The 24,072-nt window shown below is 44.5% G+C and overlaps 1 protein-coding gene across 1 annotated transcript in view; it reads right to left on the bottom strand.

The window, feature by feature from the left end:
- Nucleotides 1-24,072, bottom strand: part of LOC144507818 (mitochondrial 10-formyltetrahydrofolate dehydrogenase-like) — a 136,805-nt gene that overhangs the window by 14,845 nt on the left and 97,888 nt on the right. Inside the window, exons 16-20 of the mRNA XM_078235145.1 lie at nucleotides 13,156-13,243; nucleotides 3,712-3,805; nucleotides 1,255-1,354; nucleotides 1,039-1,137; nucleotides 764-929 (exon numbers count right to left, since the gene is read on the bottom strand). Coding sequence (XP_078091271.1) covers nucleotides 764-929; nucleotides 1,039-1,137; nucleotides 1,255-1,354; nucleotides 3,712-3,805; nucleotides 13,156-13,243 — 547 coding nt within the window. The remainder of the gene's footprint in view (nucleotides 1-763; nucleotides 930-1,038; nucleotides 1,138-1,254; nucleotides 1,355-3,711; nucleotides 3,806-13,155; nucleotides 13,244-24,072) is intronic.

The raw sequence follows: 24,072 nt of genomic DNA, 5'->3' as shown, positions 1-24,072 counted from the left end.
CAGTAGTTAAGTGGTCAAATCCTGCTCCTATAGCAGTACACATCCTCTGCTTAGTTGCATTCTATCACCTTATACAAAGAACAAAGAACAATACAGCACAGGAACAGGCCCTTTGGCCCTCCAAGCCCGTGCCGCTCCCTGGTCCAATCTAGACCATTCTTTTGTATCCCTCTATTCCCACTCCGTTCATATGGCTGTCTAGATAAGTCTTAAATGTTCCCAGTGTGTCCGCCTCCACCACCTTGCCTGGCAGCGCATTCCAGGCCCCCACCACCCACTGTGTAAAATATGTCCTTCTGATATCTGTGTTAAACCTCCCCCCCTTCACCTTGAACCTATGACCCCTCGTGAATGTCACCACCGACCTGGGGAAAAGCTTCCCACCGTTCACCCTATCTATGCCTTTCATAATTTTATACACCTCTATTAAGTCTCCCCTCATTCTCCGTCTTTCCAGGGAGAACAACCCCAGTTTACCCAATCTCTCCTCATAACTAAGCCCCTCCATACCAGGCAACATCCTGGTAAACCTCCTCTGTACTCTCTCCAAAGCCTCCACGTCCTTCTGGTAGTGTGGCGACCAGAACTGGACGCAGTATTCCAAATGCTGGTCCTTCAGTCTTTCCAATATCACTTTCTGTTGCTGCCTTTGATTTAATTTGAAGTGAGTGTGAAAATAAAAGCACTAAAGATTTTTCAACTGAACCACATGCAATTTGCAGTTGCTTTTTTGGTCCATTTCTATGAAGTGAAGGATTCATACCAGGTTGTAAAACGGATTTTCCCCCATATACCAGCGTCGCTCCTTCCTTCACTCCGATTTCACAATATTCAAGCAGCTTTTCCAGATGGGCTTTATGGTTTTGTGGTCCATGATCTGTTGATCTGTTCAAAGGATCACCAATTTTCATCTTCTTAATCTCCTCAACCTAAATGAAAGTAGCATGGGAAGTAAATATCGGACAACTGCACACAAACATTGTGTGTTTTTTCTTTTAAGGCTGGAGGACACTAAAGAAGGACTTTGCAGTTACTTACCACTCGCTGAACAAATTCATCATGGACAGACTCTTCGACAAACAAACGGCCAGCAGCAATGCAATTCTCTCCCTTATTGAAATATACAGCTCCCATACCCTGGAGAGGAGCAAAGAATAAGGATTTAAAAGACTAATGCTGCGTTGCGGGGTGGGAACAAGAACTGGGACCAGTTCTCAGAGTTAGAAGGACTGGGATGTCTCAGGCTGCACTCACCATTCTAACAGCTTTGTCAAGGTCACAGTCATTAAAGATGATAAGCGGGGATTTCCCACCCAGTTCCAAAGAGACCTTTTTCAGATTACTCACAGCACAGCTGTTAAACAGATGTTTAAAGCTCAGTTACCATCAGTCATTCATATCTAGTTTAACATTCTTCAACAATAACCATCTATTTCTACAGGAGCTAATCCCATGTGAAAGCAAATTCCTGTTTAAATCCCAGCCACACTATTAAGTGAAGCTGTATCAGAGATGTGTGTATAATTGCTCTCATAGTAAACATAAACCATTACTTCCACAAATTATCACAAATATTTACTGGATGATGGAATGTTGATGCTTTCTACATGGTAAGAATCAAACTGTATTTATTTGTACCCAGTGTTTCTCTCAGTGTCAGAGGTGCAGCTGTTTAGTAACAAAAATATAAATTCTTAAATGTGTTTTACCCCACATGTTCCACTCTTGCTGGTGAATCATCAGCTACACCCTAGAATACTGTGAACCTGCTTCTTATTAAGATGACTGAGTCTCTTAGGAGGTTGCCTTAGTTCTAAACTTGTAATTCTCTACCAATCTCCCTCCCCTAAGGAGATTTTCCAATTCTCTGTGGTATCCTCACCAACCACCAATCTTCTCGAGCTGCATCTCCTGCTCCTGTGACCCAGATTACTATTCATCCTTTTCTAAGAGTGAAGGCTTGTCTGTCCACCCATGAGGACACAAGAAAGAGGCCATTCTCCATCTTTTCAGTATTCTGAGTTATTCAATTGGCAAGATGCTTTAGCTGTTCACTTCATTTTTCTCATTCTGCTCTGAAATTCTCTTTATTTGCATCTTTATCATTCTGTCTCATGTTTACAGATATTTTCCTTCACAAAGACGCAGTGAGTTGTTGGTTTTACCCAGCAACCAAAAAAGTCATGCATAATGTCACTGGTGGTACCATGAGAGATGCATTGATTTAATTCTCCAAAGATCTCCAAGATTTTACAAGAGCTCAGCATTGCTGAAAAAAGATACACGTTAACAAAGCTTTTAATCCTGCACTCATCAGGACAATTCACAAAAACACCAAACTTAAAGGCAACAAAAAATGTCTCGAATCATAAAATCCTAGAATCGAGCTTGCACCCGACTCTCTGACAGAACATCTTGCCCATTCCCTGTCTCCATAATCTTGTGTATTTACCCCTAACCTACACATCTTGGGACACTAAGGGGCAATTTAGCATGGCCAATCCACCTAACCCACACATTTTTGAACTGTGTGAGGAAACCAGAGCAAATCCACGCAGACATGGGGAGAACGTGCAAACTCCACACAGTCAAACTCCACACAGTCACACAAGGCCGGAATTGAACTTGGATCCCTGGCGCTGTGAGACAGCATTGCCAACCACTGTGCCACCCTGCCATCCATACTTCAAGAGAGTGATGATTGATTGGTAAGTGGACTCTGGTTGGCGGAGGCATTGCCATGGAGAATGCAGCAGTTAACTGATGACTAACAGTTAACTGCCAAACTCTGTCAGGCAGGTTAACTCTGGTCAAGGGGAATGTGCCAGAGAATGGCTGTCATTTAGTTGAAATAGGTGCAATGTGTGTACATGTTCTTTTTATTTGCAGACAGGGTCCTAAATAGCTTCTCGCATGCGTACGTTCTAGCACTGCAAGCCTGACTGGTAATCTTCAATTTATTGCCAGTGTAATTCCTATCATACTGAAGATTATTTACTACATTGTTCAATTGTGGAATCACATTTAACGTTGGACACTGGTTTGTATTTTACAAGCACGGGACAGGTTGGGAATAGTTGGTACCTTGCCTGTTGCAAACAGCCAAAGAGACATGCTGTTTGATATAACTGCCAGTCTTTGGGACATACAGCTTCCATACTCATGGATCGTATCAAACAGCAAGTCCCCTCAGCTGCTCGCAACAGATAAGGTACCAACGTACTCAAACCAGCTCGTGCTTGCAAAACTCAAAATTGGATATGGATATCTTTCACTGTTTCAGAATAATGGATTAGCCATTTAATCGACACTGTGTGTGGATTAACAAAGTTCCCTGCAGGTCAGCAGTGTGTCCGTATGGGTGCGCGTGGAGTTTTTCAGCGTATGGCTGTGCACTTGCCAGTTTGTGTGCAGTTTACACAGGAATGTTTGGGTTGCATGCCGTGCAGTTGAGAGTGAAGATTGCCTCAGTGTAAAATCTTTAATATAGAAGAATCCAAACACTAAATCCGTATGGATTGGCTAGAAATCTGTTAGGAGGAAGAAGCTCACACAGCTGGTATAGATTGCCAAATAAATATCCAGTACAGAGTCATTCTCCATTCTACAATCCCTATACTTTGTTCTTCTGGCTCCTACATGTTTTGGAAAAAGTGGGGGAGGGTTTGACATTGTCCCTGTAGAAAATCCCAAAACAGATTTTGTACATACCTTTTCATGATCTGTTTTCCAACTGGGGTGGATCCTGTGAACCCCAGTTTGCGAATATCTGGGTGTTCAGACAGTCGCTGTCCGACAAGGCCACCTGGGGTCAAATGTGAAAGATTAGAAAACATTTCTGGTCATCAGACTCTGATTAAACATCCTCATCAATACCACAGTTAGATAGTTGCAATCTGATTTATAGCTGTGCGAACTGTAGGATGGCGGGTATGGTAGCACAGTAATTACATTACTGAACTAATAAGAACATAAGAACATAAGAAATAGGAGCAGGAGTAGGCCATCTAGCCCCTCGAGCCTGCCCCGCCATTCAATAAGATCATGGCTGATCTGACGTGGATCAGTACCACTTACCCGCCTGATCCCCATAACCCTTAATTCCCTTACCGATCAGGAATCCATCCATCCGCGCTTTAAACATATTCAGCGAGGTAGCCTCCACCACCTCAGTGGGCAGAGAATTCCAGAGATTCACCACCCTCTGGGAGAAGAAGTTCCTCCTCAACTCTGTCTTAAACCGACCCCCCTTTATTTTGAGGCTGTGTCCTCTAGTTTTAACTTCCTTACTAAGTGGAAAGAATCTCTCCGCCTCCACCCTATCCAGCCCCCGCACTATCTTATAAGTCTCCATAAGATCCCCCCTCATCCTTCTAAACTCCAACGAGTACAAACCCAATCTCCTCAGCCTCTCCTCATAATCCAAACCCCTCATCTCCGGTATCAACCTGGTGAACCTTCTCTGCACTCCCTCCAATGCCAATATATCCTTCCTCATATAAGGGGACCAATACTGCACACAGTATTCCAGCTGCGGCCTCACCAATGCCCCGTACAGGTGCATCAAGACATCCCTGCTTTTATATTCTATGCCCTTCGCAATATAGGCCAACATCCCATTTGCCTTCTTGATCACCTGTTGTACCTGCAGACTGGGCTTTTGCGTCTCATGCACAAGGACCCCCAGGTCCCTTTGCACGGTAGCATGTTTTAATTTGTTTCCATTGAGATAGTAATCCCATTTGTTATTATTTCCTCCAAAGTGTATAACCTCGCATTTCTCAACGTTATACTCCATTTGCCATATCCTCGCCCACTCACTCAGCCTGTCCAAATCTCTCTGCAGATCTTCTCCGTCCTCCACACGATTCACTTTTCCACTTATCTTTGTGTCGTCTGCAAACTTCGTTACCCTACACTCCGTCCCCTCCTCCAGATCATCTATATAAATGGTAAACAGTTGCGGCCCGAGTACCGATCCCTGCGGCACGCCACTAGTTACCTTCCTCCAACCGGAAAAACACCCATTTATTCCGACTCTTTGCTTCCTGTCGGATAGCCAGTCCCCAATCCACTTTAACACACTACCCCCAACTCCGTGTGCCCTAATCTTCTTCAGCAGCCTTTTATGGGGCACCTTATCAAACGCCTTCTGGAAATCCAAAAACACCGCATCCACCGGTTCTTCTCCATCAACCGCCCTAGTCACATCTTCATAAAAATCCAACATGTTCGTCAAGCACGACTTTCCCCTCATGAATCCATGCTGCGTCTGATTGATCGAACCATTTCTATCCAGATGCCCTGCTATCTCCTCTTTAATAATGGATTCCAGCATTTTCCCTACTACAGACGTTAAGCTGACCGGCCTATAGTTACCCGCCTTTTGTCTCCTTCCTTTTTTAAACAGCGGCGTAACATTAGCCGTTTTCCAATCAACCGGCACTACCCCAGAATGCAACGAGTTTTGATAAATAATCACTAACGCATCCACTATTACCTCTGACATTTCTTTCAATACCCTGGGATGCATTCCATCCGGACCCGGGGACTTGTCCACCTTCAGTCCCATTAGTCTACCCAGCACTGCCTCTCTGGTAACATTAATCGTATTAAGTATTTCTCCTGCTGCCAACCCTCTATCGTTAATATTTGGCAAACTATTTGTGTCCTCCACCGTGAAGACCGACACAAAAAACTTATTTAAAGACTCAGCCATATCCTCATTTCCCACTATTAACTCCCCCCTCTCGTCCTCCAAGGGTCCAACATTCACTCTAGCCACTCTATTCCTTTTTATATATTTATAAAAACTTTTACTATCATTTTTTATATTAATTGCTAGCCTAGCTTCATAGTCTATCCTTCCTTTCTTTATCGCTTTCTTAGTCTCTCTTTGTTGTTTCTTAAATTTTTCCCAATCACTTGTTTCTCCACTATTTTTGGCCACTCTGTACGCAGCTGTTTTTATTTTAATACTCTCCTTTATTTCCTTCGTTATCCACGGCCGGTTCTCCCTTTTCTTACAATCCTTGTTTTTTGCTGGAATATATTTTTGCTGAGAACTGAAAAGGATCTCCTTAAAAATCCTCCACTGTTCCTCAGCTATCCTACCTGCCAGCCTACTCTCCCAGTAATAGCTGACAGCAATGCATTTCCATCATCATCCCTGGGTATATCCTATTCCAATGGCAGGACAGATCCACCAGAGGTGGAGAGTGGTTCTCATAGTCTTCAACATTGACTCTGGACCCCATGACCTCACAGCAGCAGGTTAAACACGGGCAAGGAAACCGCCTGCGTATTACCACCAACCATCCTTCCTCAGTTGATGAATCTGAACTGGCCAAGTTCTGAAGGACATATTGTAAACTGTGAGGACAGTGCAGAACTTAAAAAAGACACAGACAAGTTGGTGGAATAGACGGATAGGTGCAGATGAAGTTCAATATGAGAAATGTGAGGTGATACATTCTGGTAGGAAGAACATGGAGGGACAATACAAAATAAAGGGTACAACTCTAAAGGTGTTCAAGAACAGAGATACCTGGCTTTATACGTGCATAAGTCATTAAAGGTGATAGGACAGGTTGAGAGAGCAGTTAAAAAGCATATAGTATCCTAGGTTTTATTAATACGGGCAAAGAGAACAAGGAGAATATGCTGAACTTGAGTTAGACCTCAGCTGGAATACTGCGAAAGTTCTAGGTATCACATCTATCATTGCCATCATGCTGGGGATCAACTCTGGTTCAATGAAGAGTGCAGGGGAGCATGCCAGGAGCAGCATGAGGCAATCTGTTGAAGTTACAATACAGGATTACATGCTTCCAGCAGCATGTCTTGGACACAGGTAGGTGATCTTAAAACCAACGGGTCGGACCCAAACTGGGTCCCAATTCTGCCCCATCCAGCCGTGAATGGTTGTGTGGAGAATTAAACGAACAAGATAAATTTCCAAACATTTCAACCCTCAATGGTGGGGGAGCCAAAAGACAAAATGGCAGCATTTGCAACCATCTTCAGCCAAGTGGATGATTCACCTCAGTCTCCTCCTGAAATCACCAGCATCACAGATGACAATTTTCAGCCAGTCCAATTCACTTCACATATCATCAAGAAATGGCTGATTACATTGGACAGAGCCCTGTCTATGAGCCCTGACGGCATCCCAGCTGTGATAATAAAGATTTGTGTTCCAGAATTAGAATTTGTGCACCTGTCGCCAAGCTGTTTCGGTACAGTCTCAACACTGGCAATATCTGTCTTGACAAAATGAAAAATTTGCTCCCGATATCGGTCCTCCAATCATAGAGCTGTACCAGCATAGAAAGAGGCCATTGAGCCCACCTTGTCTGTGCTAGCTCCCTTTGAGCCACTCAGCCAGGAACTTGCCCAGCCTTTTCCCAGTAGCCTTGCGGGTGTGTTGTATTGATGAGGTTGTTTTGTTGTTGTGAATCTTCTTCTGCAGAGATCCATGATGTACACTTGAAATCCTGGAAATGCTTGATGCTGAAATTGAATGACATTAAATTCCCCAATACTAATGTCCTCGTGTGTTTATCCGTATTTTTTCTTTGCAAAGTAAATCAGACATCCTGGCATTGCCACATTTGATGTATCCATGGTATGAGACACAGACTGCTGACTATAAAATCAAAAGGCAGCAGAGTTTCTGTTGGACACAATGGGGAAAATTGCACCCATAAATATGCTGATTAAGTTACCGTTCAAATTAGTGCTAAAAATTATTTAATACTCAAATTATCTATGAACCAGTGCAATCAAGTTGTGCGTTGGAACATAACATTTTAAGTGCAGTAAATCGATGCAATTTTATTGATACAAATGTCAGGGGAATTAGCAGTGTAAATATGAGGGATAAGGGAATCGTGCCTGGGTGGGATTGTGGTCGGTGCAGACTCGATGGGCCGAATGGCCTCCTTCTGCGCTGTAGGGATTCTATGATTTCGAGGTGATTGCAACATATTTATAGCCTACCTGCCACAGTGCTGCACCGTTCCTGTTGCGCTGAGCGGTTCCTACCCTGCAGCTCTATGCCGAGTTAGTTTGATGGGCAGCCATATGCTGCTGGACACATGGACCCATCCACTTAACCCATTCGGATCAGCACTGTGTCACGGGTGGTGTAGTCCAGGGGGTGTCTGACTCTATCATCTGTGCTGTGGGACTCATGCCACCTCCACTTCAACAGGTCGAAGTTAAACTGGGCATGGGGTACGAGGTGCGGGAGGGCGGGCAAAGACAAGAGGGCTAATGTGCAAACACTGGGGGCAGGGAGGGCACTAGTGGCCATGATGGCAGGCAGAGGGGCAAGGAGGTGGATGAGGATGACAAACACTGGAAGGCAGAGAAGACCAAGCACGGGATGCTGCACCCCGAGATTCAGAGGGGATCTGAGAAACAAATTTTCAGTGAGGGTGGTGGGGATCTGGAATGCACTGTCTAGGAAGGTTTACAACCTTTAAAATATAGCATAACATTCAACGATATGGGACAAGTGCAGGAAAATGGGATTATTGCACATTTAGTGGTAGATATTGTCAGTGCAGAGTAAATGGGCCGAAGGGCCTTTTCTGCACTGTATGACTCCATGACCAAGTCTGTGTGAAACACTGACAAACAAAAGGGTCAAAGGGATATCACATTGTTTAATGGAAGGGGATGCATGCAGACTCCAGAATACAGGTGGGGGTTTGCTCGTGTGGCACATTAGAAATGGTTACACCAGCACTCATTCGCGCCTGTTGTGGTTTGGGGGGGGTCACTGTTGTCCTTGGTCCTTTTTGGAAATGAGAACTATGTTAAGATTCCTGTTTTAGTTCAGGACCTGGCAGACAGGAGTCAGAGGATGCAGACATTCTTGCTGCAAATATAGAAGGGAATCATAGTTTGTAATATATATATATATAAATGATTTGGAGGAAAATGTAACTGGTTTGATTAGTAAGTTTGTGGACGACACAAAGGTTGGTGGATTTGCAGATAGCGATGAGGACCATCAGAGGATACAGCAGTAGAGAGATCGTCTGGAGACTTGGGCGGAGGGATGGAAGTTGGAGTTCAATCTGGACAAATGTAAGGTTTAATACAGAGAGGAAATATACAGTAAATGGCAGAACCCTTAAGAGTACTGATAGACAGAGGGATCTGGGTGTACAGGTACACTGATTTGATTTATTATTGTCACGTGTATTAACATAGTGAAAAGTATTGTTTCTTGCGCGCTATACGACAAAGCATACCATTCATAGAGAAGAAAAGGCGAGAGTGCAGAATGTAATGTTACAGTCATAGCTAGGATGTAGAGAAAGATCAACTTAATGCAAGGTACGTCCATTCAAAAGTCTGACAGCAGCAGGGAAGAAGCTGTTCTTGAGTCGGTTGGTACGTGACCTCAGACTTTTGTATCTTTTTCCCGAAGGAAGATGGGGGAAGAGAGAATGTCCGGGGTGCGTGGGGTCCTTAATTATGCTGGCTGCTTTGCCGAGCCAGCGGGAAGTGTAGACAGAGTCAATGGATGGGAGGCTGGTTTGCGTGATGGATTGGGCTACATTCACGACCTTTTGTGGTTCCTTGCAGTCTTGGGCAGAGCAGGAGCCATACCCAAGCTGTGATACAACCAGAAAGAATGCTTTCTATGGTGCATCTGTAAATGTTGGTGAGTCGTAGCTGACATGCCAAATTTCCTTAGTCTTCTGAGACAGTAGAGGCGTTGGTGGGGCTTTCTTAACTATAGTGTCGGCATGAGGGGACCAGGACAGGTTGTTAGTGATCTGGACACCTAAAAATTTGAAGCTCTCGACCCTTTCTACTTCATCCCCGTTGATGTAGACAGGGGCATGTTCTCCTTTACGCTTCCTGAAGTTGATGACAATCTCCTTCGTTTTGTTGACATTGAGGGAGAGATTATTGTTGCCGCACCAGTTCACAAGATTCTCTACAACTGGTCACTGAAAGTGGCAATGCAGGTGGAGAAGGTAGTTAAGAAGGCATACGGCATGCTTGCCTTCATTGGCCGGGGCATTGAGTTTAAAAATTGGCAAGTCACGTTGCAGCTTTATAGAACCTCAGTTAGGTTGCACTTGGAATATAGTGTTCAATTCTGGTCGCCACACTCCAAAGGAGGTTTTGGAGAGGGTACAGAAAATATTTACCACGATGTTGCCTGGTATGGAGGGCTTTAGCAATGAGTAGAGGTTGGAGAAATTTGCCTTGTTCTCACTGGAATAACGGAGGTTGATGGGCAACCTAGTAGAAGTCTACAAGATTATGAGGGGCATGGACAGAGTGGATAGTCAGAGGCTTTTTCCCAAAGTAGAAGAGTCAACTACCAGGGAGCATAGATTTAAGGTGCGAGGGGCAAGGTTTAAAGGAGATGTACGAGGCAAGTTTTTTTACATAGGGTGGTGGGTGCCTGGGACTCGCTGCCAAGGGAGGTAGTGGAAGCAGATACGATAGTGACATTAAAGGGGCGTCTAGACAAATACATAAGTAGGATGGGAATAGAGGGATATGGTCCCTGGAAGGGTAGGGGGTTTTAGTTCAGTTGGGCAGCATGGTCAGTGCAGGCTTGGCGGGCCGAAGGGCCTGTTCCTGCGCTGTAATTTTCTTTGTTCTTTAACAGGCAGTCCAGGGGCTATATGTAATTTTCTTTGTTCTTTAACAGGCAGTCCAGGGGCTATATGGAGCTCACAGTCTGAAGTCAGAGAAAGGAGACAATGCAGAAGAGCAGCAGACATGCAACTGGTACAATTATTGGAAGCATGGTATAGAATCATAGAAACCCTACAGTGCAGGAAGAGGCCATTTGGCCAATCGAGTCTGCACTGACCACAATCCCACCCAGGCCCTACCCCCTTATCCCTACATACTTACCCACTAATCCCTCTAACCTACGCATCTCAGGACACGAAGGGGCAATTTTAGCAAGGCCAATCAACCTAACCCACACATCTTTAGACTGTGGGAGGAAACTGGAGCACCCGAAGGAAACCCATGCAGACATGAGGAGAATGTGCAAACTCCACACAGTGTACCCACATGGTGTACCCCAGCTGCAGGGAGTGGCAAGGGTTGTTTGCTCCACAGGGAAAAGCACAGCTTGGTGCGCAGGGCTGTCGTACAGCGATGCCCCTGGGCTGGGTGGGCTCTGTACTGAGCTGCAGAATACTGGGGGTATTTGCTGCCTGGGGATAGGGAAGACATGGTATGGGAGGGAGAAGTCAGTATGTGAAGCTATTATTTGAGGAGGGGGCTCACCTCTAAATAGCAGTGCACACTCCAGATGGGGTGGATGGCTATTACAGAGACATGGCGACAGGATGACATAGATTGGGACCTGAATATTGAAGGGTATATATGACATTTAGGAAGGACAGGAAGTGAGGAAATGGTGGAAGGGTGGCTCTGTAAATTAATGATGGTATTAGTACATTAGAGAGGGAAGACCTAAGTTCAGGAAACCAGGATGTGGAAACAGTTTGGGTGAAGATGAGAAATGATGAAGACAAGGAATGATGTACAGCTCCTCTAATTGTAACCATGTGGTAGGACAGACTATAAGATGTGATAATGGGAGCTTGTCAGAAAGGTAGTGATAATCATGGGCATTTTAATCCAGATAGATTGGAAAAATCAGATGGGCAAAGGTAGCATAGATGAGGAGCTCGGGATAGAAGAGCAGGCTCTGGAGCCAACCAGAGGGCAGGCTATGGTAGACCTGGTATTGTGCACTGAGATAGGATTAATTGACGATCTCATAATGAAGGCACACCGAGATAGCAGCAATCGTAATTTAACTTTCACCTGAGGGAGAAAAAAGTGCATCCAAGACATCCAAGTATTTTAAACTTATATAAGGGCAATTAGGGGGACATGAAAGCAGAGCTAGCTAGAGTGAACTGGCAAATATAAATCAGCCCCCCAACACACCAGGTGATTCCAACAGACACTCGCTCGTATATAGTTACTGAGTGTAAGGGGAAAATACAAGGGGGGCACACTTTAAAATGGCAGCACAAGAAAGCACACTCTGAAATGGCTGCCTGGCACACACAGGGTTAACTGGGAAAGAAGCCAGAAAAACAGCCACAGGCTCCCGCTGTTCAGAAATAACGTCAAGCCAGAATCCTGACAGACAAACCACTTACAAAGTACAGACAGTGACTCATAGCAAACAAACACCTCAGGAAGCCAAAGCCAAGGGTCGAAACATCTTTAAGATAAGGAAACCCCTAAACAAAGAGCTTAGATTAATGTTAGAGGAAGGCGGGAAATATGAATGCGAGGGAACCGATTAGCACCCGCACAAGACGAAACTAGCCATTGATAGACCCATTCATAAAATGTTAAATGTCTATACCTGTTTGTATTCTTGTAAACATGGGGAAATGTACCCATTCATGAAATGTTAAATACTTGTACTCACTCAAACAATGTGATAATCTTCGAATCACCGGTCTACCCATTGTGTAAAGGGTATAAAATTGAACCGCTCCCGGCATACAATTGAGAGAAGGTTTGCTACAGACCAATGTGCCTTGTCTCCATGGAGCTCCATTTAATAAATCGTATTTTCTGAATCTCGAAATCTGACTACTAGTGGATTTTTCCCACAACACTGAGCTTCCCAGCACAGAATCGAGTGCGAGTTTCCGCCATTCTGAGCAGAAGGAAGGTCGTTGATAGAATTGCCTGCCACCATCCTTCGACAAAAAAACTGGGGAATTCCACCCATTATCTCAGTACCACAGGGGTTAGCAACTAACAGCCCTGAAATTCAAAAACAGCTTCCCTCACAGAGTAGGGAGAAAACCCTTCTCACTACATCAAGCTTCATTCTAACTTTATTTTCTGCTTAACATATTCCTGCTCCTTCTTCACTCTAAACAGCATCTGGTGGCCTTAACTCAAAGTTTCAACAGATTTTCCTTCCCTGGGCAAGGGTCTTAATTCCACAAAATCACTCCTCCTGCAGACCCCAGCATTGTGGGGTATGGGGGAAGAGGGGGGCATGAAAAGAATCAAGTAGCCCCTCACTGCGTGCACTGAATGGAAATACGCAGCTATTTAGTCATTCCCAAAACTCTCCACCTCCAAAATATTTTCAACCATTTATTGCCTTCAGTTCACCTGATCCAGGAAGAATATTGATGACTCCTCTTGGTATACCCGCTTGTGCTGCCAATTCAGCAAACTTCAGTGCAGTCAGCGGAGTCACCTAGGATGGAATAAAAACCAGTCACCACAGGGAAATCTGGGGCTAACTGAACCTTAACTCACTAAAGGGAAAGTCCAAATATCAGCTGGAATTTTAATTTTATACACTGTCCATATCTCCACTGATTTCAAAACTAGGCAAGGTGTTAAAATGGTTCCTCAAAGTCCTGGTTAGGTTAAAATTACCTCCCGAATCGAATTGTGCTGTTGACCATTGCTGACAAATTTTGCTGAATAGAATTTATAAAACAAATGTTTAAGAATCAATGTGATCATTTTGAAATATGTAAAGAGACAATTGTGTAGCTTGAAACTAACCCTGTTCATTGTTGCTGCAACTTTTTTTATTCTTTCATGTGATGTGAGCGTTCCAGGCTAGACCAGCATTTGTTGCTCAGGCTTAACTAGCCTTGAGAAGGACTTGTGAGTACTAAAAAATGTTCAACGAATCCTTTGTTTTATCAAACTGATGTATTTGGAACCTACCACTGATTTTGTCCTGCTTATGCAACCTACATTATGATGAACACTTGGCATGTCGTTTTAATGTCATACATCATCACTTTGAAAATACTAATGTCTAAAGGGCATCTCCCTCTCCCCTCCTTCCAAATTCACAGGGGCATTGTGGGGGTGTGGCAGCTTCATATCACATTTGGTTACATTAGCTTCCACAAAATGCATAGCACTAAGGAAATGCAACTGCTTACTCTGCACTGCTAAAAGATGATGACCAGTAACCACGTAATAATGCACTGAGACATAGCAACGGGATGTAGCAATAGAGAAATTCAGAGCACTTTCCAATCAGGCACTTTCATTTTAGAGTGAATTTAATGTTTGGGAACTTCCTCCACACAGTGGTTAGCACTGCTGCCTCATAGTTCCAGGGACCTGGGTTCAATTCCCAGCTGTGTCACTGTCTGAGTGGAGTTTGCACATTCTCTCCGTGTCTGCATGGGTTTCCTTCAGGTACTCTGGTTTCCTCCCACAGTCCAAAGAAGTGCAGGTTAGGTTGATTGGCTATGCTAAATTGCCCTTAGTGTCCCAGGATGTGTATGTTAGAGGGATTAGCAGTGTAAATATGTGGGGTTTTGGGAATAGGGCCTGGATGGGATTGTTGTCGCTGCAGACTCGATGGGACAAATGGCCTCCTTTCTGTACTATAGGGTTTCTATGATTTCACTTGTATTGATGGCCCTAACCTCAGTTTTTAACTTAATACAGTTGACAAGTTATGAGCACGTATGCATTAAGAAGCTTGCCAAAATAGTTTTAATTTCAACACTAATCCAATGTACAGAATTCCTTCTGCTCCTTTTAGCTTTCTCAAGTACCTGAATTTTTGGAAAACACAGGACCTTGGAGCTAAGGCACACATTGAATAAACATTTGTGTTTCCAATTTGTAATGGAAGATGTTAGCTGAAGATGAAGCCATTGTCTTTATTCCTCCTCTTGCAGTGGAAGCTGAAATTGTTTCTGCTCACTTTGGCAGACAATACCAAAGTAATCTAGCTGCTGTTCCACTCACAGCCTGTTTATGGGGAGGCTGCAGACACATTGCATTGGGGAGAGAAGCAGCTCTGACTTGTGTGGCATACTTTGATTTTATTTTTTATTTTTAAACATTTATTGTCAGGCTCTGATTTTTATTATCTGGTGGGGAATTGTATAATCCAAACACACCATTTGTTTTGCTGACTCATCCAGTTGTCTGTTTTGTTTATTCATTTGTGGATGTGGGCATCACTAGCTAAGCCAACATTTATTGCTCATCCTGCTCCAGGGACCTGGGTTCGATTCCCGGCTTGGGTCACTGTCTGTGTGGAGTTTGCACATTCTCCTCGTGTCTGCGTGGGTTTCCTCCGGGTGCTCCGGTTTCCTCCCACAGTCCAAAGATGTGCGGGTTAGGTTGATTGGCCATGCTAAAAATTGCCCCTTAGTGTCCTGGGACGCGTAGATTAGAGGGATTAGCGGGTAAATATGTGGGGGTAGGGCCTGGGTGGGATTGTGGTCGGTGCAGACTCGATGGGCCGAATGGCCTCCTTCTGCACTGTAGGGTTTCTATTCTATGATTTCTAAGGTGGTGGTGATCTGCCTTCTTGAATCGCTGCAGGCCCTGTGGTGTAGGTACATCCACAGTGCTGTTAGGGAGGGAGTTCCAGAATTTTGTCCCAGCGACAGTGAAGGAACAGCAATATAATTCCAGGTCTATTGAGTGGTTTGGAGGGAAAGTTGAAGTTGGTTCATGTTCACATGAATTTGCTGCCCTTGTAGGCAGAGGTTGTGGGTTTGGAAGGTCCTGTCCAAGAATCCTTGGTGAGTTGTTGCTGTGTAGATGATACACATGGCTGCCACTGTGCATCAGTGGTGGAGGGAGTGAATGTTTTTGTGATAGATGGGCTACTTTGTCCTGGATGGTGTTGAGCTTCTTGAGTGTTGTTGGAGCTGCGCATGTCCAAGCAGGTGGAGAGTATTCCATCACACTCCTGACTTGTACCTTGTAGATCAGGTGCAAATCAGGCTTTGGAGCGTCAGGAAGTGAGCTACCCGCCACAGAATTCCCAGCCTCTGATCTGTTCTGGTAGCCACAGTATTTATATGGCAGTTCAGTTTCTGGTTAATGGCAACCCACAGGACATTGATAGAGGGGGAATTCAGCATTGGTAATGCCATTGCATGTCAAGGGGAGATGTTTATCCTCTCTTGTTGCAGATGGTTATTGCCTGGTACTTCTGTACCGTGAATATTACCACTTTTCAGCCCAAGACTGGATATTGTCTAGGCCTTGCTGCATTTGGACAATAACTGCTTCGGTATCCGAGGAACCGCGAATGGTGCTGAACAATGTGCAGTCATCAGCGAACATCCCCACTTCTGACCTTATGAGGGGTGGAAGGTCATCGATGTAGCAGCTGAAGATGGTTGGGCCGAGGACACTACCCTGAGGAACGCCTGCAATGATGTCCCAGGGGCTGAGATGATTGATCTTTGTGCCAGGATTCCAATCTGCGGAGAGTTTTCTCCCTGATTCCCATTGATACCAGTTTTGCTAGGGTTCCTTGATGCCATACTCGGTCAAATGCTGCCTTGATGTCAGGGGCTGTCACTCTCACCTAACCCCTCTGGAAGTCAGCTCTTTTGTCCAAGTTTGGATCAAGGATGTAATGAGGTCAGAAGCTGAGTGGCCCTGGCAGGAAACAAACCTCTTGTGGGTTCTGACCTCTGTCACTGAACAGCTTATTGCGGTTTAAATGGTGCTTGATAGCAATATCAATGACACCTTCCATCATCTTGCTGATGATCTAGTACTCCAATGGGGCAGTAATTGGCTGGGACAGGTCATACCTGGACAATTTTCCAAATTGCCAGTGTTGTAGCTGTACTGGAACAGTTTGGTGAGGGACACAACTAGTTCTGGAGCGCAATATTGTCAGGGCCCACAGCCTTTGCAGGATCCAGTACCTTCTGCCATTTTTGATATCTTGTGCAGTGAACTGAATTGAGTAAGGACTGTGTTGTTAGGGACCACTGGAGGAAGCGGAGATGGATCATCCACTGGGCACTTTTGGCTGAAGATTGCTGCGAATGCTTCAGCCTGATCTCTTGCACTGTTGTGCTAGGCTCCTCCATCCTTGAGGATGGGGATATTTGTGGAGCCTCCTCCTCCAGTGAGCTGTTTAATTGCCCACCGCCACCATGGGGCGGCACAGTGGTTAGCACTGCTGCCTCACAGCACCAGAGACTTGGTTCAATTGTTGGCTTGGGTCACTGTCTGTGTGGAGTTTGCACGTTCTCCCCATGTCTGCATGGGTCCGATTTCCTCCCACAGTCCAAAGATGTGTGGGTTAGGTGGATTGGCTATGCTAAATTGCCCCTTAGTGTCAGGGGGACTAGATCGGGTAAAATGCATGGGATTATGGGGATAGAGCCTGGGTCGGATTGTGGTCGGTGCAAACTTGATGGGCCAAATGGCCTCCTTCTGCACTGTAGATTCTATGACTGGATGTGCAGGACTGCAGAACTTGGATCAGACCTGTTGATTGAGGGATCACTTAGCTCTGTCTGTAACATGCTGCTTCTGCTATTCCTGAATTGTAGCTTCACCAGGTTGACATCTCATTTTCAGGAATGCCTTCGTGTTAAATAAATATGCTGGCATATAAATAGTAAAAAGGTGGTAAAAGGAGGAGTTAAAGGAACTAAAAAGGGAATTTACAGATGGAGGCAGGGGGCATGGCGCATGGCTGAGGTATTAAATGAACACTTTGCATCCATCTTTACCAAGGAGGTAGATGCTACCCAAGTCTTGGTGACAGATGAGGAAACTCCATCCCAGAAGCTCAGAATTGATAAGGAGTTAGTGCTGAAAATATTGTCAGTACTCAAAGTGGACAAGGCATCAGCACCAGATAAGATGCATCCAAGAATATTGAAGGAAGTGAGAATGGAAATTGTAGGGATGCTGATCATAATCTTCCAGTCTTCGCTAGAATCAGGGGAGATGCCAGAGGATTAGAGAATTGCAAATGTTACACTCTTGTTCAAAGAACGTTGTAAGGATAACCCCAGCAATTACAGACCAGTCAGTGGTGGACAAGCTTCTAGAAAAAAATATTTGGGCTAGAATTAGTACTCACATGGAAAAATGTGGGTTGGTTAGCAAGAGACAGCATGGATTCTAAAGGGGAAATCATGTTTAACAAATTGCTGGAGTTTTTTGAGGATGTAACAGAAAGGGTCGATGAGGGTAATGCTGTTGATGTGGTGTACAAGGACTTCAATACAATTCCAAACAACAGACTTGTGAGAAAAGTTATAACACATTGAATAAAAGGGACAGTAGCAATGTGGGATACAAAATTGGCTGAACAATAGGAAGCAGTGCAACAGTCAATGGATATTTTTCAGACGAGAAAAGGTTTATCATGGTGTTCCCCAGAAGTCAGTATTGGGACCCTTGCTTTTGATATTAAGGATCTAAATTTTGGTGTGCGGGGACAATTTCAAAGTTTGCACGTGATACAAAACTTGGAAGTATTGTAAACTGTGAAGAGAATAGTGTAGAACTTCAAAAGGACAGGGACAAGTTGGTGGAGTGGGCAGATAGTTGGCAGATGAAATTCAATGGGGAGAAGTCTGAAGTGATGCATTTTGGTAGGAAGAACATGGAGAGACAATAGAAAATAAGAGATAAAATTCTTAAGGGGGTGCAGGAGCAGAGGGATCTGGGTGTATCTGTGCATAGATCATTGAAGGTGGCAGGACAGGTGGAGAGGGCAGTTAATAAAGCATATAGTGTTCTCGGCTTTATTAATAGGGGCATAGAGTACAAGAGCAAGCAGATTATTCTGAACTCATGCAAAACATTAGTTAGACCGCAGGTGGAATATTGTGTACAGTTCTGGGCGTCACACTATAGGAAAGGATGTGAACACATTGGACAGAATGTAGAAGAGGTTTACAAGAATGGTTCCAGGGATGAGAAACATCAGTTATGAGGATAGATTGGCGAGATTTGGACTGTTCTCCATGGAGAGGAAGGTTAAGAGCAGAATTGATAGAGATGTTCAAAATCATGAGGGGTTGGACAGAGTAGATAGGGAGAAATTGTTCCTGCTTGTAAAAGGATCAAGATTGAGAGGGAACAGATTTAAAGTGATTTGCGAAAGAAGTAAATGTGATGTGAGAAAAACCTCTTTCACCCAGCGAGTGGTTGGGGGCTGGAATGCTCTGCCTGGGACTGTGGTGGAGGCAGATTCAATTGAGGTATTCAAGAAGTCCTTAAATGATTCTTTGAATAGAAACAATTTGCAGGGATATAGGGAAAAAGACAGGGGAACAGCACTAATTTATAAAGCTCATTTGGAGAGTCAGTGCAGAAATGGTGATTCTTGTGAGGGCGGTATAGTAGTGGGAAAGGAAGTTCCCTTGCCCATGTTTGACCTGATGCCATGAGACTTCATTGGGTCTGGAGGCAATGTTCAGAACTCATAAGACAACTCCATCCTGACTATATGTCACTTCTGGGAGCTCTGTCCTGCTGGTGGTACAGGACATATCCAGGGATGGTGATGGTGGTGTCTGGGACATTATCTGTAATGTATAATTTTTTATGACTATGTCAGGCTGTTGGACAGCTCTTCCAATTTGGCACATGCCCCTAGTTATTAGAAAGGAGGACTTCTCAGCATTGACAAGGCTGAGTTTGTGCCTAGGTCAATGCCAGGTGGTCCATCAAGTTTCATTCCTTTTAGACTTGATTGTAGTTTGATACAACCGAGTGGCTTAAAGGCAGTTCAGAATTAACCACATTGCTGAGAGTCTGGAGTCCCATGTAGGCTAGACCCAGTAAGGATGGCAGATTTCCTTCCCTAAGGGACATTAGTGAACCAGATTGGTTTTTTTGGTTACCATTACTGACTATATTTAAATTCCAGATTTATTAATTGAATTTAAATTCCACAAGCTGCCATGGTGGGATTTGAACCCATGTCAGAGAACATTAGCCAGGGCCTCTGGGTTACCACTCAAGTGATATTACCGCTACATCACCATCGCTCCTTAAAGATGAATTTTAAAGATGATTCTATAATAATCTCCAGCTTTAAGTTTTTAATCAGGTAATGTTTACTGTGTCTGATGTGGTTGCAACAAGCAAGAGAATTCCAGAGCTGGGGACATAGACAACTGAAGGTCTGGTAACCAATGGTGGAACAATGGTGGGAATGCACAAGACATCAGAATTAGAGGGGCAAGATATCACAGAGGGTTGTGGAGCTGGAGGAGATTTCAAAACTGTGGAAGGACAAGGCCATGGAGGGAACTGAAAACAAGGATGAGAATTTTAAAACTAAGACCAGTGAGCTTGCGCACGCCGGTGAGAGAGAGACTGCAGCCGGAGTGAGATTTAGCCAGAGTGAGGGTATTGGAAATTTGGAACTGAGTGGGAATTCAGTGCTGAGGGGAAAGAGGGGCTCATCTTTGGGAGGAGCAGAGAGGCAGACTTGTGAGGGAGACTCGAGCGCAAGTGCGAGGTAGAAATAAATAAAACCATGCCATCATAGCCAGCAGCTAAGTGATCGGCTGGTTACTGGTAAGTAGTTTTTCTTTTCTTTTTTCTCTTGACATTGTAGTTGTTGGTGTTGAGTTAACTTAAGGGTTAAGTCATGGCAGGAGATCCCAGACCCATGTCACACTCCTCTTGTGTGATGTAAGAATTCAGGGACCCTTCCAGTGTCCCTGGCTCCTTCACATGCAGGAAGTGCATCCAGCTGCAGCTCTTGATAGACCACTTGACGGCTTTGGAGTTGCGAATGGATTCACTTTGGAGCGATGCTGAGGAAGTCATGAATAGCACGTTCAGTGAGTTGGGCACACCGCAGATAAAAATTACAGACAGAGATAGGAAATGGGTGACCACCAGACAGAGGAAGAGTAGGAAGGCAGTGCAGGGGTCCCCTGCGGAATCTCCCTCCAAAACAGATATACTGTTTTGTATACTGTTGGGGGTGATGGCTCACCACGGAAAAGTGGCAACAGCCAGGTTCATGGCACTGTGGCTGGGTCTGCTGCACTGGAGGGCAGGAAAAAAAGTGGCAGAACTGTAGAGATAGGGGATTCAATTGTAAAGGCAATAAACAAGCGGACACAAACAAGACTCCAGGATGTCCTTTGGTGTTCCGTAGCTCCACCCATACAGATCCCATATTATCCAGCTAATGTCCTTCCTTACTATTGCATTAATCCCTTCTTTAACCAGCGACAATGATATATGTAAAAAACGGGATGACGTCCTGCAAACTGAATTTAGGGAATTTAGGGGTTAAACTAAAAAGGAGGACCTCAAAGGTAGTAATCTCGGGGTTGCTACCAGTGCCATGTGCTAGTCAGAGTAGGAATTTCAGGATAGCTAAGATGAATACGTGGCTTGAGGGATGGTGCAAGAGGAAGAGATTCAAATTCCAGGGACACTGGAAACAGTTCTGAGGAGGTGGGACCAGTACAAATCAGCCGGTCTGCACCTTGGCAGGACTGGAACCAAAGTCCTAGAGGGAGTGTTTGCTCATGCTGTTGGGGAGGGTTTAAACTAATGTGGCAGGAACTGATGCAGCAAGTCAGAGAGAAGTAAAGTGGGGACAGAAACAAAAGGCAGTAAGGGGAAAAATGGAAGGCAGAGAATGCAAAGACAAAAATCAAAAGGGCCACATTACATCATAAAGTTAAAAAAGTTTATTTATTAGTCACAAATAAGGCTTACATTAACACTGCAATGAAGTTACTGTGAAATTCCCCTTGTCGCCACACTCTGGCGCCTGTTCGGGTCAATGCACCTAATCAGCACGTCTTTCAGACTATGGGAGGAAACCAGAGCACCCAGTGGAAACACATGCAGAGACGGGGAGAACTTGCAAACACCACACAGACAGTGACCCAAGTCGGGAATCGAACCTGAGTCCCTGGCGTTGTGAGGCAGCAGTGCTAACCACTGTGCTACCGTAGAATCATAATTCTAAGAGAGCAATTAATGCCAAAAAAACAAGCCTGAATGCTCTGTGTCTCAATCCGAGCAGCATCTGTAATAAAGTGGATGAGTTAACTGCGCAGACAGTCATTAACGGATATGATGTCATTGGGATCACGGAGACCGGGGATGGGAACTCAAAATCCAGAGGTATTCAATATTCAGGAAAGATAGATGGAAAGGAAAGGGGGTGTGGTACTGTTGCTGGTTAAAGAGGGGATTAATGCAATAGTAAGGAAGGACACTAGCTGGATGATCCCACATCATCTGTATGGGGGGAGCTACGGAACACCACAGGACAAAAAAACGCTAGTGGGAGTTGTGTACAGACCACCAAACAGTAGTCGTGAGGTTGGGGATGGCATCAAGCAGAAATTAGGGACGAGTGCAGTTAGGGTACTGCAGTTATTATGGGTGACTTCAATCTGCATATTGATTGGGCTCACCAAACTGGTAGCAATGCGATGGAAGAGGATTTCCTGGAATGTATAAGGGATGGTTTTTGCAACCAATATGTCGAGGAACCAACTAGAGAGCATCCTAGACTGGGTATTGTGTAATGAGAGAAGACCTTGTGGTGCGTGATCCTTTGGAGAAGAGTGACCATAATATGGTAGAATTCTTCATTAAGGTGGAGAGTGATACAGAATAGGGTCCTGAACTTGAGGAAAGCTAACTTTGATGGTATGAGATATGCATTGGCTAGGATAAGCTGGCAAAGGATACCTAAGGGGTTGACAGTGAATAGGCAATGGCAGACATTTAAGAAACACGTGGATGAACCTCAACACTGTAATCCCTGTCTGGCCTAAGAGTAAAACGGGAAAGTTGACTCATCCATGGCTAATAAGGGAAATCAGGGCTAGTGTTAAAGCCAAAGAGGAGGCAGATAAAGTGGCCCGAAAAAGCAGCAAACCTGAGAACTGGGAGAAATTTAAAATCCAACAGTGGAAGACAAAGGGTTTAATTCAGAAGGGGAAAATAGAATACGAGAATCGGCTTGCAGAAAACATAAAAACTGACTGCAAAAACTTCTATAGATATGTGAAAAGAAAAAGACTGGCGAAGACAAATGTAGGTCCCTTACAGTTAGAATCAGGTGAATTCATAATGGGCAACAAAGAGATGGCAGACCAGCTGAACAAAGACTCTGGATCTGTCTTCACTAAGGAGGACACAAATAACCTTCTAGAAATACTAAGGGACAGAGGGTCTGACATGAAGGAGGAACTGAAGAAAATCCTTATTAGTCAGGAAATTGTCTCGGGGAAATTGCTGGAATTAAAACCCGACAGGTCCCTAGGGCCTGATGCTCTGCATCCCACAGTACTCAAGGAAGTGGCCCTAGAAATAGTAGATGCATTGGTGATCATTTTCCAGCATTCTATAGAGTCTGGAAGAGTTCCAGTGGATTGGATGGTAGCTAAAATAACCCCACTTTTTAAAAAAAGGAGGGAGAGAGAAAACAGGGAATTATAGACCGGTTAGCCTGGCATCGGTCATCGGTGGTGGGGAAAATGCTGGAGTCAATTATTAAGGATATAATAACTAAGCATTTGGAAATCAGTAACAGGATCGGTCCAAGTCAGTATGGATTCACTAAAGGGAAATCGTGCTTGACAAATCTGCAATTTTTTGAGGATGCGACCAGTAGAGTGGACAAGGGTGAACCAGTGCATGTTGTGTATCTGGACTTTCAAAATGCTTTTGACAAGGTCCCACACAAGAGATTAGTGAAATCAATGAAGACGATGTAGAAATGGTCAAGAGCTTCAGGTTTTTAGATGTCCAGATCACCAACAACCTGTCCTGGTCCCTTCATGCCAAAACTATAGTTAAGAAAGCCCACGCCTCTACTTTCTCAGAAGACTAAGGAAATTTGGTATGTCCGCTACGACTCTCACAATCTTTTACAGATGCACCATAGAAAGCATTCTTTCTGATAGTATCACAGCTTGGTATGGCTCCTGCTCTGCCCAAGACCTCAAGAAACTACAAAGGGTCATGAACGAAGCCCAGTCCATTAAGCAAACCAGCCTCCCATCCAATAACTCTGTTTATATTGTCCGCTGTCTCGGAAAAGCAGCCAGCATAATCAAGGACCCCACGCACCCTGGACATACTCTCTTCCACCTTCTTCTATCAGGATAAAGATACAAAAGTCTGAGGTCACGTACCAGCAGACTCAAGAACAGCTCCTTCCCTGTTGCTATCAGACTTTTGAATCGACCTACCTCGCACTAAGATGGTCTTTCTCTACACCTTAGCTATGACTGCAACATTACATTCTGCACTCTCTCCTTT

Source organism: Mustelus asterias, chromosome 19, assembly GCF_964213995.1.
Source record: "Mustelus asterias chromosome 19, sMusAst1.hap1.1, whole genome shotgun sequence".
Lineage (NCBI taxonomy): Eukaryota > Metazoa > Chordata > Chondrichthyes > Carcharhiniformes > Triakidae > Mustelus > Mustelus asterias.
The sequence above is the reverse complement of the archived record's forward strand: the minus strand, read 5'-3'. Positions and strand labels throughout refer to the sequence as shown.